Source organism: Nothobranchius furzeri, chromosome 1, assembly GCF_043380555.1.
Source record: "Nothobranchius furzeri strain GRZ-AD chromosome 1, NfurGRZ-RIMD1, whole genome shotgun sequence".
Taxonomy (NCBI): domain Eukaryota; kingdom Metazoa; phylum Chordata; class Actinopteri; order Cyprinodontiformes; family Nothobranchiidae; genus Nothobranchius; species Nothobranchius furzeri.
Genome location: NC_091741.1, coordinates 61,960,583 through 61,973,727, shown reverse-complemented (window position 1 = coordinate 61,973,727; position 13,145 = coordinate 61,960,583). Strand labels below are relative to the sequence as shown.

Here is a 13,145-nt window from a genome sequence, read left to right as displayed (position 1 = left end):
TAATCTGACAATGAGCTAATTAGAAGCTACATTAAAGATTTATGGTTGAAATGTCTTTGTATCTTATACACGTAGGCTAGTACAACAACAGAAATATTGAAATGATAGCTGTTATGATAGGATCAGAATAATCACCTGGGGTTTGTCGTGGAGTTACCAAAGCTGGTCTCTGTCTGCAGAAATCTTTAAATATGAACAAAAACAGAAGAAAAGACATTTAGTTTTCTGTTTTACAAAATCTCATCAACAGCAACATGAAAACGTTTTCAGCCCAATTTGGATCAGAACTAAAGGAAAACTATTTAAATGTAATGAACAAATCTGTTGGTACCCTCTTTACACACACCCTAAAAAAGGTAGTCTGCAGTGACCTAGCTGAATGTTTGGCTCATGGTCCTGTTCGAAGATGAGCCACAACTGAGGATGAGACCCTAGGCAGTACAGTATGTTTGGCTCCAGGAAATGTTGGTAGTCTTGGGAAGTTGTTGTGCAGGTTCTTCAGTTCAGATGCAACAAATCACCCTAAAAACCAAACCCGGCCTTGTCCATGCTTCATGTGGTCGTTGCTCTTTTCTAAGAAAGCTTCATTTCAACATGGAACTGATGTGATTTTCCAAAAAGATCAAGTTTACTGGCCAGTCAAAAGAAGCTTTGTGGTTTGTCAACATGGACGTTGGTCAATTTCAGTCTGTCTTTTTGGTGAGCCCTCTAAAGGCAGAAATATACTTGCTCTATAACCTCGTGTTAGCACAAGCAGCAGGCAGTGTCTTTGTTCACATACCTGCTGCACGGTGTCGGTACAAGATCTGTTTGGGTGCAAAATTGGCTCGGGGTCCGTCGACTGCCGATGACGTCTAAGTAGTTGATTGGCTGAACATGAACCTTACGGAATTACGTAATCACGTTACGTTGTTATCACGTTACGTTGATATCACGTTACGTTGATATCACGTTACGTTGATATCACGTTACGTTGGTCCAGGCAAATCTTTCTGTTGGAAAGATGGACAACTTTTACAAAGAAATCCATCATTACCTCTTTGAAAATACACTTTTAACATAGAGCTGCATATATATTAGGGCTGAACGATTAACTGCATGCGCAATTAAATTGCGACGTGACAAAAGGAGATTTTCTAATCGCAAAGGCTGCAATTTGGCAGCGAGTGGTTAGCGCAATGCTAATATACATGGAAAAACCCATAGGAATGCTAAAGCTAATATCGCTGATTACATTATTACAAATTATGAATTAGAAACGTGCCAAATGATTACATTTGGAGTCTAATAGAAAGTAAAACTACCATCAATCAAATAAGTACAGACAGGTATCTTAGTAAAGCCAGAAAACTTGTCGCTCCACAGTTTTGGCTAGCAGCTATGAGCGTAACTGAACTACGCATGAACAAGACGTCAAAAGCTCTAAACACAAAATACTTCAATAAACGGGACACACTTCTTTCCTGCAAATTCAATTTCACATGTGTTGCTAATACCTATGATCCTTCAAGGGATGTGCTCAAAGAGGAGTTCAACATTATGAATAAAATATAGTGTTTTATTTTACAAATACCATTATAAACACAAACTTACATCTTAAGAAACATTATTTTAATAACGAAACTGCTAAATTCTTTCCAACAGTATAGATGTGTAGTGTATTTTGTCTGAGTGAGTTTGCCGTACTTTGACATCATCGGCAGTCGAAGGACCCCGAGCCGATTTTGCACCCGAGCAGATCCTGTACCGACAACAGCACACCACTGCTTGAGGTACTGCGGAATTCCACTAGGGGGCACAGTAGAGTAATCAGACCAGATGAAGGCCAGGTTTGTGGATACAACTAAGTCAAACATGGCGTCAACAGAAGAGATCAGTAACTGGTTAATGTTGAGATCATGGCAGAAAAAAAGACAGCAGGGGTGTCGTAGATGGTGTGAAAGACCTCTAAACCATAGACAAAGTGACCGTGGTCAGTGTGTCTCACTCGTTTTGTTAACTGCGCCTACTGGTTACTTGTATATTGCAGTGTTTGAATCATCACATGAATTTCAAGTGACACGCACAAGTTATTCAAATCAACGCAAGGTAAGCGAGGCAGCCATTTTAAACACTTATTAAAAAGCAAGTACATTCCAGGCCTAAGGTTCAACATGCATCACAAACCTGGATGGCTTCTTTGGCTGTCTTTCCAGCGTCTGTACATCTGATCAACTTGGGTTTCCTTGGCCCTCGCGTTCACATCCTGGGGGCTTGGTTACAGTCCCACAACCCTGGGACTTTTTAATAATGATGGTAGCTTTGCTCTCATGATCATGGATCAACTTGGAGAAGGTCTAAGGGCAGGGTTCCTACAGGTTCTTTAGAGGAATCAATACATTTGTCCCAAAACGTTTAGCACCAAACACATTTTTTTCACTGTTTCATTTGTTCACCATCACATACCGAAGGTGTGCACATGTACGTTGGAACATTGCTTTTCACTGAATGCCTTTTCAGGAGAAATGAAGCATTTTTTCAGTGAGCTGTGAGGGGACCAACAGATTTGTCTGTGTCTGTATAGATATGTATATATATATATATCTTATTCTGAGGTCCCGACCAGTCGCTGAATCAATAGCCAGAGGCTCCAGGCTCCCGGCTCCAGGCAGGTGTGGTGCGGTGCAGGCGGTTTAAATAATTAAGTACATGGAGAGAGGCAGAACTGAAGTCTACGGGCAGTCATAACACAGTGAAGGATACAGGCATCATGTTACAAAGTTAAAAGCAAGTAACTGGAGTGAGTAATTGGCCAGTTTGGGTGCTCAGAATGGCCTGAAAGTGCTAAGGAGACATGGCAGTCCATTGATTATCAGACCCCAAGGGTCCAAGCACAGGCAGCAAACACAAAGCTTTTTAGTTAAAGGCAGAGGCGACAGGAGGAGAATTCACAGCTTGTTGACCTTGAAGCGTGTTTACACCTGATTCAACAGGTTTTATTCCGGCGCCAATAAAAGAGATGTGTTTTTTTTTATTAATGTCTCACCTTTGTGGTTTTGATCTTGTTTCCTGTCGCACAGCTCCAGCCCTTCAGATCAGGAAGAACTTTGCATTCCTCCCCGTCAAGGCACGGATGCATCTGGCACCACCACTTCTGCTCCACTATTGAGGCTACACATCAGAGTAGGGAGACGAAAATATTGGATATGTTTGTTTTTGAAATTTCCTCAACATAAGCACTTAAACATCACATGGATTTAAAAGAAAAACTGTTTCCTGACGTTAATTTCAGTATAGCCGTTGGAATGTTTGGGCATGGTTTGTTAACACAACATAGATTTAGTTGATTATTAAAGTTTAATAAAGAAAAATGAACTACCAAAAGGAACTTATGGGGATTTTTTTGATTATGATTTCTTTTACTTTGGTAGTACAGCGCAGTCTGGTTACATTATTTCTGAGAATTAAATGTGAATTTCATACACACACACACACACACACACATATATATGTATATATATATATATATATATATATATATATATATATATATATGTATATTCACATATACATATTCATATATATATGTATATATGTATATATATATATATATATATACACACATATATACATATATATATGTATATATATTTATATATGTATATGTATATATATATATATATATACAGACATATACATATATATATATGTATATATATATGTATACATACATATATATATATATATATATATATATATATATATATATATATATATATATATATATATATATGTATACATATATATATATACATATATATGTATATATATATATATGTATACATATATATATATATATATATATATATATATATATATGTATGTACGTATAAACAGATCTCTAATTTACAAATTTAGAAAAAAAATCAGCACAAATTTGAACAAAGGGAGTTAGAAAATGTAAAAGAACATAGATGTGAAAGAAAATCTAAATCCATTTTAGAAAACAAACATTACCCTTAAATTTCCTTTTAATTTAAAGCAAAGTTTAAAAACTAAAATGCAAGGTGTGGAAGTCAAATGACAAAGCAACATTTTTAATATAAATGGAAAAAATAACTGATTGAAATGGTAAAAGGGACAAAAAGTCACTAAACAATAAAAATAATCAGACTTTTAAATAACAACAAGCTTGAAAGAATGTTAAACTGTGTGGGGGATATTTGTCTCTCAGCATCATTCGGTCGTGTGTGTCAAATGTTGCCCATCTAGATGAAACTGACCATTTACATTTGTGAGAGTTAGAAAAATGTTCATCCAGAAACTCAATAAAACTGGAAATTCAAAGCTTAATGGCTTTGAATAAAAACATAAAGCTACAGAAAACTTGCCAATGTCAATAATGTTTCATAGAAAACATTGATGTTGGTTTTACAGAAATAAAATAGAATAAATGACCAGTGGTTTAGGTTCCCTCCTAAAAACAAACAAATAAAAACAAACATGGCAGAAAAGTCCCAGTTTGAATGGAATGTGAAAATAGCACCATGATTGTTATAATGTTTTTTCCTCTCTGTTTTTATCTGGCGTTTTTACAAATGATGTTTTGAACAACTGGACACTTTAAATGGTCTGTATTTGTACAGTATAGCCCCTTCTTGGGTTCTACAACCCCCCAAGGCGCTTAACGCAATCAGTCATTCACCCATTGCACTGGAGCGCACGACAGAAGGGAGGCCTGTCAAACACTGGCACCATCAGTCCCTCAGACCACCAGCAGCAGGCAAGGTTAAGTGTCTTGCCCAAGGACACAACAGCAACATTCCCTGGTCGGAGCCAGGATCAAACCTGCAACCTTCTGATTATTGAACAACCCGCTCTACCTCCTAAGCTACTGCTGTCCCAATCAAACTGTTAAACAAAGCATGTGACCAGAAACACCTTCAACCAATACAAGATGACAGCAACAGTGAATTTTAGCTAGCACTATAATTCAGTCAGTTTTACTTCTATTGAGCTTGTTGTGCTAGCAGTTAAAGCAGCAATCCGGAGTTTTCTCCCTTTCAGGAATTTTGTTTGATGTTTTAGAAACCCGTAAAAGTGAATTACACTTTACTGACATAATGATAAATAGCCTGCATTCGATACAGCACCTTCAAGAGTTCTGGAATAAATATATAAATCACACCATGAAATTAATAAAGTTATTAGTTTTAGCTCTATTAACTGGCTAGAAGTGCACATTAATGAAGGAGAGGCGTTGCTTTCGGCCTACAATGCAGAAGTAGGGAGATGTGCTTAAGTTGTGATACCTTTTTCTGCCTCTACGTGGTGCCATCAGATTAAAAAAACATGGATTTCTGTTTAAAGGGACAATTTGAAACTTTTTCATACTTTTAAATAGTTTTCTTGAGCCAGTATGTGCTAAAATGACCCTTTACTGGATTAATGAAAGGTCACTCAGTCCCTATTGCCCCCTGTGGCCAAAATATTGCATCGGCCTGCTGGGACTTAGGAAAATTGTGCTGAGGTACCTGACGCTGCTGTGTGGCTTCAGCACGTTTCCTGCATGTTTCAGATCATGAACACAACTGATTTGTTTAATTTAGTGATGAATCACTACTGTAGACACTTAAAGCTTCTTTCCGGCTTTTTTCTCTTATTCAATGGCAACATCTAGTGGCTGACAAGCATATCACACTCCTTCCGGTTTTTTAAAATGGCGACTTCACGTTTCTGTTAATAAATGTGCTTCTGTAGCCAACAAACAGAGCTAAAACACGCTGTTTTGCACGTATTTTTCCCATGTCATGTTGTGCTTTCATGTATTTATAAATCAGAGACTTACTTGTCCATGACAAGTTCATCAAATCTGCATCAACTGAGTTATTCCTTAAATTTGAAGCACGTAAGCGGTAGTCTAACGCTATTGGTTAGTTCTGGTCGGCGCTCAGTTTCCTATTACACGGAGCCCTGCGGGGAGGGGGTGTGCTTAGCAAAAAATAAATAAATAAGAAAACTTATTGCTTACATTGTATCACTGTACATGATGAGACAACCACTTTTACGGATGTCTGTCAAATCATACATACTTTCTGAAAGGAGTAAACTCCCGAAAGCAGCTTTAAGAAGGCTGGGTGATTTTTCAGCTGTTAGATTAAGGCGTTACAAAGACAAACGCACAGCAAGGAGATAGTTTCACTTCTACAGACAATAGAGGGTGCTAAAAGCAAGCAAAACTGCCTAGTATCCCTTTAAGAATCACAATCACCACACACTACCATCACTTCTTTATTATTTGAAGCTTTGCTATTAAGTGTTGGTGTTTACCCTGTCTTTCTGTTAGCTAAATAACTCAAACCACATTTTAATAAATTAGAAAGATGACTTCCACAGCTAATCATTACTGGCATAAACAAAATAGCTATAACTCAATAAAGGCTGGTTGACATAACAAATTGTGTAAAATCTTTGGTCCAATACCAAGTAAATAGAGGCCAGTACAGCTGGTACCAGTAGTTCTCATTTGGAATTACAATATTATTGAATGGTTGTATCCATAATAAAACACAACACACATTTTAGGCAAATTAAAAACAACCCATTATCAACTCCATATTTGCTATTTTATCAACCATGGAGAGGCGATTCTTAATCTTTCCGCCATCACGAGGACATTGGCCAGCCGGGAGCTGCTGTGTGTGCTCGTGCTCCTGCAGAGCGGAGGGGGAAGAGGCAGGGCAAAGTGAGCCAAAGAGGACCAGAGTGAGAGGAGAGTTGCTTGAACGCCGGGACGCCGGGAGGGAAGCTGCAGTCACACAGACTCTGAGAGAAAAACCATAATGCATGGGTAACTGGCTGAACTTGAACAAAAGGAACTCTATTATCAACCAATACTTATGTTGGTATCAATATTTGGGTCAATCTGCCCACCCCTAAACTCAATCGCACAACTAGCAAAATAAAAGTTGTGTGTGGAAGATGCTGGGAGTCGTTTACACTCTGAGTGCTAACAGACTGTAGCAGTCGAGCTTCAATTAGGAGAGTGAAATAAAAATGAGGTGGCCTTTGGTATCCTGCTGTGATGTATCAGGCTGAATGCTGAAAGCTAGAGGAACAACCTTTATTCTCTCAGCAGCACGCAAAGTGGATTCAAAGCTCTGCCTTATAGGAGAACTTTGGTTCTGTAATCAATCAGCTAAAAATGTGCCATTGAATCGAGTGACTGGTAATTTTGGTTTAAAACGTTTCTACCAGTGGAGAAATATGCAGGAGTTGAAAGAAATCTTAAATAATGCAGTGACAGTGTTTAACTTTCGCCCCAACACCCGCACCGTTACTTACGCATCAGCACATCTCCACCTGACTTTGGAAACTTGAAGAGATGACTCTCTTCAGATCATCAAAGCTGGGTCTCATCAAGCCACCCCACGTTCTGTCAGCCCTCTCAAGTAAGTGATGTAAGATTAGCTTTTTGACTGGCAATACAATCTGGTAAGAATATGCAAACCAGTCTCAGAATCTGTGTGGGGTACGGAGAAGGCCAGCTGAAGCAGATGTACCACTGAGCTACCTCCTTCACTTGTCTCTAAATAAAAAGCACTAGACATCATTTAAATTAGGTTTTATTAAGAAGGTCATTATCCACGACCCACAACCCCCTCCAGCAGCATCGGTGCTCTTCTTAATGACGATCCAAACGCAAACCCGCAGTCTGAATGTAGACTTTATGACACGGGGAATCAATTTGTAAAACACAAACATGGTTATAGCTGCAGTTTGGAGTCAAGGGAGCTTTGGGTCAATCTCAGGCAGATGGCGGCTGCGTTACAGCAGCTATTAAAACGGTTTTATATGGAATAAAATGGGTGTATTGATGATCGAGCAGAGAGTGCATTGGGATTCGTTTCACTTGAGGGTTAATGGTGCTTTAAAAGCACGAGGACAGAAAACATCTGAGAGTAAAAAACAGAGTTTGTTTTTGACTGTATAGTTGTAAAAAACGAGTCTTTGAGTTGACCCCGAGTCTGATTGAAGGATCAGAAAGGCAACAACCTGGCGGAGCAGACTGGTTTGGTCTAAATCCGTGGTTCCCAAAGTTTTCAGCTTCCATCTCAACTAAACAACAAAATCCCACGACCCTCAGGACAATCTCATTCAATACTCATTTAATACGTTTCAATCATTATAAAATGGGTTTTCAGTGTTAAACACCTTTAATGGGGCCATATCATGGAAAATCCAGCCTTGGAGTTTTTTACCAAGTGATATTGTTATTTCGTCATAAAGAAAAAACCCAAACCCATGTTTAGCTGCATTCGTGCATTTCAAGTTTCCGCTGTAAATTTATACTGTGACTTAGAAAATCTTGTAAAACTTGACTAGAAACTAGTCTCGTCATCAGGCCCTGCTCCTCTCCTGGAAGCTAGTCTCTGGTCTGTCTCCCCTGGCCAGCACAGGATGTGTGGCTTAGGTGACCTCATTGTTGCCAGCTCAGTGACCTTGTTGCTGTTCCTAACGATTTTCAGCCCCCCTCAATGACTTTTTTTCCAAAGAGCACCTAGCGACAAATCTAGAGACATTTTTTTGAGACCCTTTGCTACTTTCTGTAGAATTTGTAGATATTCCCTGCAGATTAGCAAAGAATAAACCATTAGCGCTCTGACCCGTTTATCCCGGAGTAAAGCCTGATTCATGCTTCTCCGTCTGCGTCAATGCGGAGACATGCAATGTCCTTGCGGTCCTGCCGGAGAGCTCCGCAAGGACGGACGGAGTCAAGCTCTCTTTTCTAAACATCCGTCAGTCGAGACGAACAATGCAAGCTTGTGATTGGTCAGGACGACACTGTCGTCTACACCGCCGCCATTGCGCCCTCAAAAAAATAAAGAGAGCCGAGGATAACAAGCGGCAGACACGGAGCAGCTTGAAGTATACCTCGTGAAAAAACTCTAAAAACATGAATGTTTAATTCTCCCGTGACTGGAGGAGTGAAAAGATGCGCGGTAAGCGTTTTATTTGTGGACGGAAATGACAGGAAACGTGGGTTTAGAAGTGACGAGCGCATGAAGAGGTGGAGGAGGATGAGAGACAAATTTGTCTGTGTTAAAAAGTCTCTTATGTACAAAAAACATAATATAAACACACTATCTTGGACCGGATACATGACAGGATACCACAGCACAGCGCTACGCCCTCTGTTGTCCTGCTGGGCAATTGCTTTGCAACACTCTCCAGGAGACAGAGAAGTATGAGGGCAAAACGCTTCCGTCAATCCGTGCGTGTCTGTCCCTTGCGGAGCTGACGGAGAAGCATGAACCAGGCTTAAGGAAAGAGAATGATAATCTGCTCATGTGAACGAGGACTGACCCATCATCAGTCTTTCCCGGTCGGGACGAAGAGAAAGGTAGAGCTGCAGTTCTGGAGCCCACTGATTTAACGCCTGCTGCTGCACATTCATGCCTCTTCTAGAGACCTGCAGTCTGCAGCCGTCAGGCACTTTGGCCCTTCCTGCAATCGGCAGGAAGTTGGAACTACCATCCCGTTAACACACACAGGTCTGTGGCTTGTCTGAATTTCCTTCAGTGACACAAGAATGGTTATATCATGAGACACCCGCTCCCTTTAGGTCAGTGCACCGGTGTTCATCGTTATTATCATTGATGGAGAGAAAACAAAACAGAGAAGTGGAGAAACTATGAGGAAAAAACAGCTTTTCAAGAAAATGCTGGTAAATGCACAAATGTTAAGCCTGATTTATACTTCTCCATGAGCTCTGCAACGGAGACGCACACGGAGTGTCGGAAAGGTTTTCACATTCAAACTTCTGTTCAGACAGCGGAGTGTAAAGTAAATCCCGGTCAGGACAACAGAGGGCGTAGCGCTGTTCTGTGGTATCCTGCCACCATAACACTCATGAATCCGGTCCCCGAAAGTGTATTTATTAATGTGTTTATATATTTCAGAGACTTTGTAACACGGACAATTTAGTCCTCATTCTAATCCACCTCTTCATGCGGTCGCCACCTCCAAACCCATTTTTCCCGTCATTTCCGTCAACGTTTGCTCTGTAATTTGTACTCCTTCACTCATGGGAGAATAAATGTTAATATTTTCAGACTTTTTCCACAATGTGTTCTGTTTGAGGTGTGCCGCTAAATATCTGTTTACTTTTTAACGGCGCTACAGTGGTGCTGGTGACGAATATACAGGAAGCAATGTCCTGACCAATCACAAGTTCCGTCACTTTCGACGGGTGCTTAAAATTTTGGGCATGTCTCATCACCCTCTGTGAGCCCATTAGAGAGCCCTTGTGCTGACGCATAATGGTGTTGCGTGTCTCCGCACAGATGCAGATAGAGAAGTATAAATCGGGCTTTACAGTCAGTGAGATTAACGGGAGAAGGTGGTCTTAGCTTTGTCCTATAACAGAACAGTTTGGATGACCACACCAAATTTGTCTTAATATAAATTCATTTATACCTCTAGAATTTATTTCTCTCATCAAAGCAATTTGGACCATTTTAGTAATACTAAATAATCATTGTAACTAATAAAATTGTTTTTATTTTCCTCCATTTTAATCCTAAGAAAGACCAACATGTTTTAAAAATATTCAGTGAAAAAGATCATATATACATACACCGTAAATCCTCTAATACAGGCCAATATTAGAGGATTTACGGTGTATATATATATATATATATATATATATATATATATATATATATATATATATGAATGAACTATTGCTACATATTTTACATAATATGTAGCAATTAACACATATTAATTATGACAAATATGATGTAATGATTCCAAATAAATATGAAATATCAATCTGATTGATCTTTGATTGTTTAATCAGAAGATTCTAGGGTTTTTTGCTTATTCAGGGACCATAAACATAATTTGCATTCATTTAGACCGAGTCAGTATATGGTTTATAAAATTAGTTTAATTTTTTTTCCTAAACTAATGATACATGACAAGATAAGAAAAATGAGATGTGGTGTGGTGGATGTGAGGTGTCCTGATGGAAGCTAAATGTTGTAGCAACCGTTCTTTGTTTCTGAGAGAAATTGAGAAATCTGGATGTAAAAGAATTTGTTGTTTGTTATAAACTAGAGAGTTGTTTATTTATAAACAGGTGTGCACTGAAGTGGTCCGCAGGTGCGCATGCGCTGTCAAAATAAACAATGTGCACCTGAATAAAAGCTGCAGCACGCATTTGCGCACCTAAGATTTTATGGAGGAAGAAAGACATTTCTGGAGCATTTTAAAGCAAGCTCCACCCTGGCAGACAAAAACAGCGCCTTTTACATAGACACTAAAAACTGCAATCATCCAGCGTTTGATAAACATACTAACAGCAGAGAACATCAGAAAGTTGTCCTCTGCTGTGTGTGAACTGGAGGAAGCCAGTCAGGATAGTGAGGAGGATGATGATGAGGATGATGAGAGTCTGTAGAAATAAAAACGGCATTTATGCCATTTTAAAAACTTCAGTGCTCTGAAATAGTAATTTTGTTAAGGGCTTTAAAATTCATTTTATTTCATTTTTGTTATCACAAAAGCAGCTGTTTACACATTGTGTTTTACTTTCAGACAAATGTACATTACATTCAGACGGATGTAGGAGCAGCCCAGGAGGTGGAGGACCAGCTTGAGAGGACCGGAGTCTGAGGATCTCTGCGGCCACATACTGGTACAGGCCGGACACCGGGCGAAGACAGTCAGGGAGAAGGATGAAGAGGAATATTTACAGAGCGACGATCTTGGTGGCCCACATTGCGGCTTGATCCAGTCGTCGGTGGGAGTCTGGGCATGCAGCGGATAGGCTGACCGCAAGATCTCCTGAGTTCCTCGGTATGGTGAGTAGAGCAGGCCACTGGGATACGATGTAGAGTTTGTAAAGTCAGTGTTGAAGCCAAGAATAGTTCAGGTAGTAGTCAGATTTTAGTGACTCAGAGCATCTGTTGCACAGTGGATGAGGTTGCTAGGGCGTTATCCAGGTGGTACCAGGAGCAAGAGGCCACTGGTACACACAACTAATAAAAAAAAATACCGATATCCAGATAAGAGATTAAAAACAGATAAAAAATAAAATCAAATAAAACCGTCTAAGTTAAATGCGGACAGGAAAGACCAGAGAGCAGCGGCAGCCAAAAGTGCCAGCGTCCACTCAGCTGGAGCCAATCACCTCAGCCAATCACCTCAAATATGTTGCATCATCAACACGTTACTTTGTTTTCTTCCTATTGTGAGATGGGTTAAGAAATAAGTGCATTAAAAAATGTGAGGACCAAGCAACAATCATAGGTTCTCCCCTGAGTGCCAACCCAAAAATATTATGTGCACCCCTGTTTATAAAAACCTCATCAGATACCAGAATGCAGGCTTACGATACCCTTGTATGAACGCCAGTGTGACGTGACGATGTTACTAATATCCAAATTAGCACGTGGCGTCATCTGGGGGCATTTTTGGGTCAACCAGTTGGCAACACTGGGTGACTATTTTCATGTAACAGACTTGGTAGTCCAGTGGTTCGAGTGCTACGCTGGACACCTGAACCACTGGTTAATGTGTGTTGGCACATTTTTTCAGGGTGAGCATGAGTGGAGTCTCACTGAAACTAAACATTTAATTTCCAGGTATAAATTCAGGCTGATAAAAATCACTCGTATTTAAGATAAATGACATCTCACTAGTGCCAACGGTAAACTTTTATTATATACTGTGCCTAACTTTGCTCTCTAAGGTTTGAAATAGCATGATATGGAACCTTGAAGGTCGAGGTTTAATGGTTGACTAAAAAAACATTTTTTTATGTTTTTTTATTTCTGATTATAACCAGTCACTGAGATTTTAATGCAGGCTGAACATGGAAATAAACTCTATCTTCTGCTTCAGCTTCTGATAGAAAATATGCAGTGAACCTCTAGGATCAGAAAAGCCTGACAGAACTACATCACACTGTCACTTAACATTCATAGACCCAACCATCTTGACTCTTGAAGGGCAAGGCTGTTGTTGGTTTAGTGTCCAGGAAACAGAAGAGAACGTTTCGGCTAGTAGAAGCAAACCCTTTTGCACTAACAGCCGCATGGCAGAGCCCACCAGGTTTGTGGTACTTTTGAAGATAAAACATCCGCGTTGCAAGTGAG

General features: G+C 39.7%; 1 protein-coding gene across 3 annotated transcripts in view; it reads right to left on the bottom strand.

Moving 5' to 3' along the window:
• tafa2 (TAFA chemokine like family member 2) overlaps positions 1–13,145 on the bottom strand; it is a 128,736-nt gene that overhangs the window by 10,675 nt on the left and 104,916 nt on the right. For all 3 annotated transcript variants that reach the window (XM_015953753.3, XM_015953770.3, XM_015953762.3), the window contains exons 4-5: positions 3,026–3,150; positions 136–183 (exon numbers count right to left, since the gene is read on the bottom strand). In XM_015953753.3, the coding sequence (XP_015809239.1) occupies positions 154–183; positions 3,026–3,150 (155 nt within the window). In that variant the 3' untranslated portion in view covers positions 136–153. The remainder of the gene's footprint in view (positions 1–135; positions 184–3,025; positions 3,151–13,145) is intronic.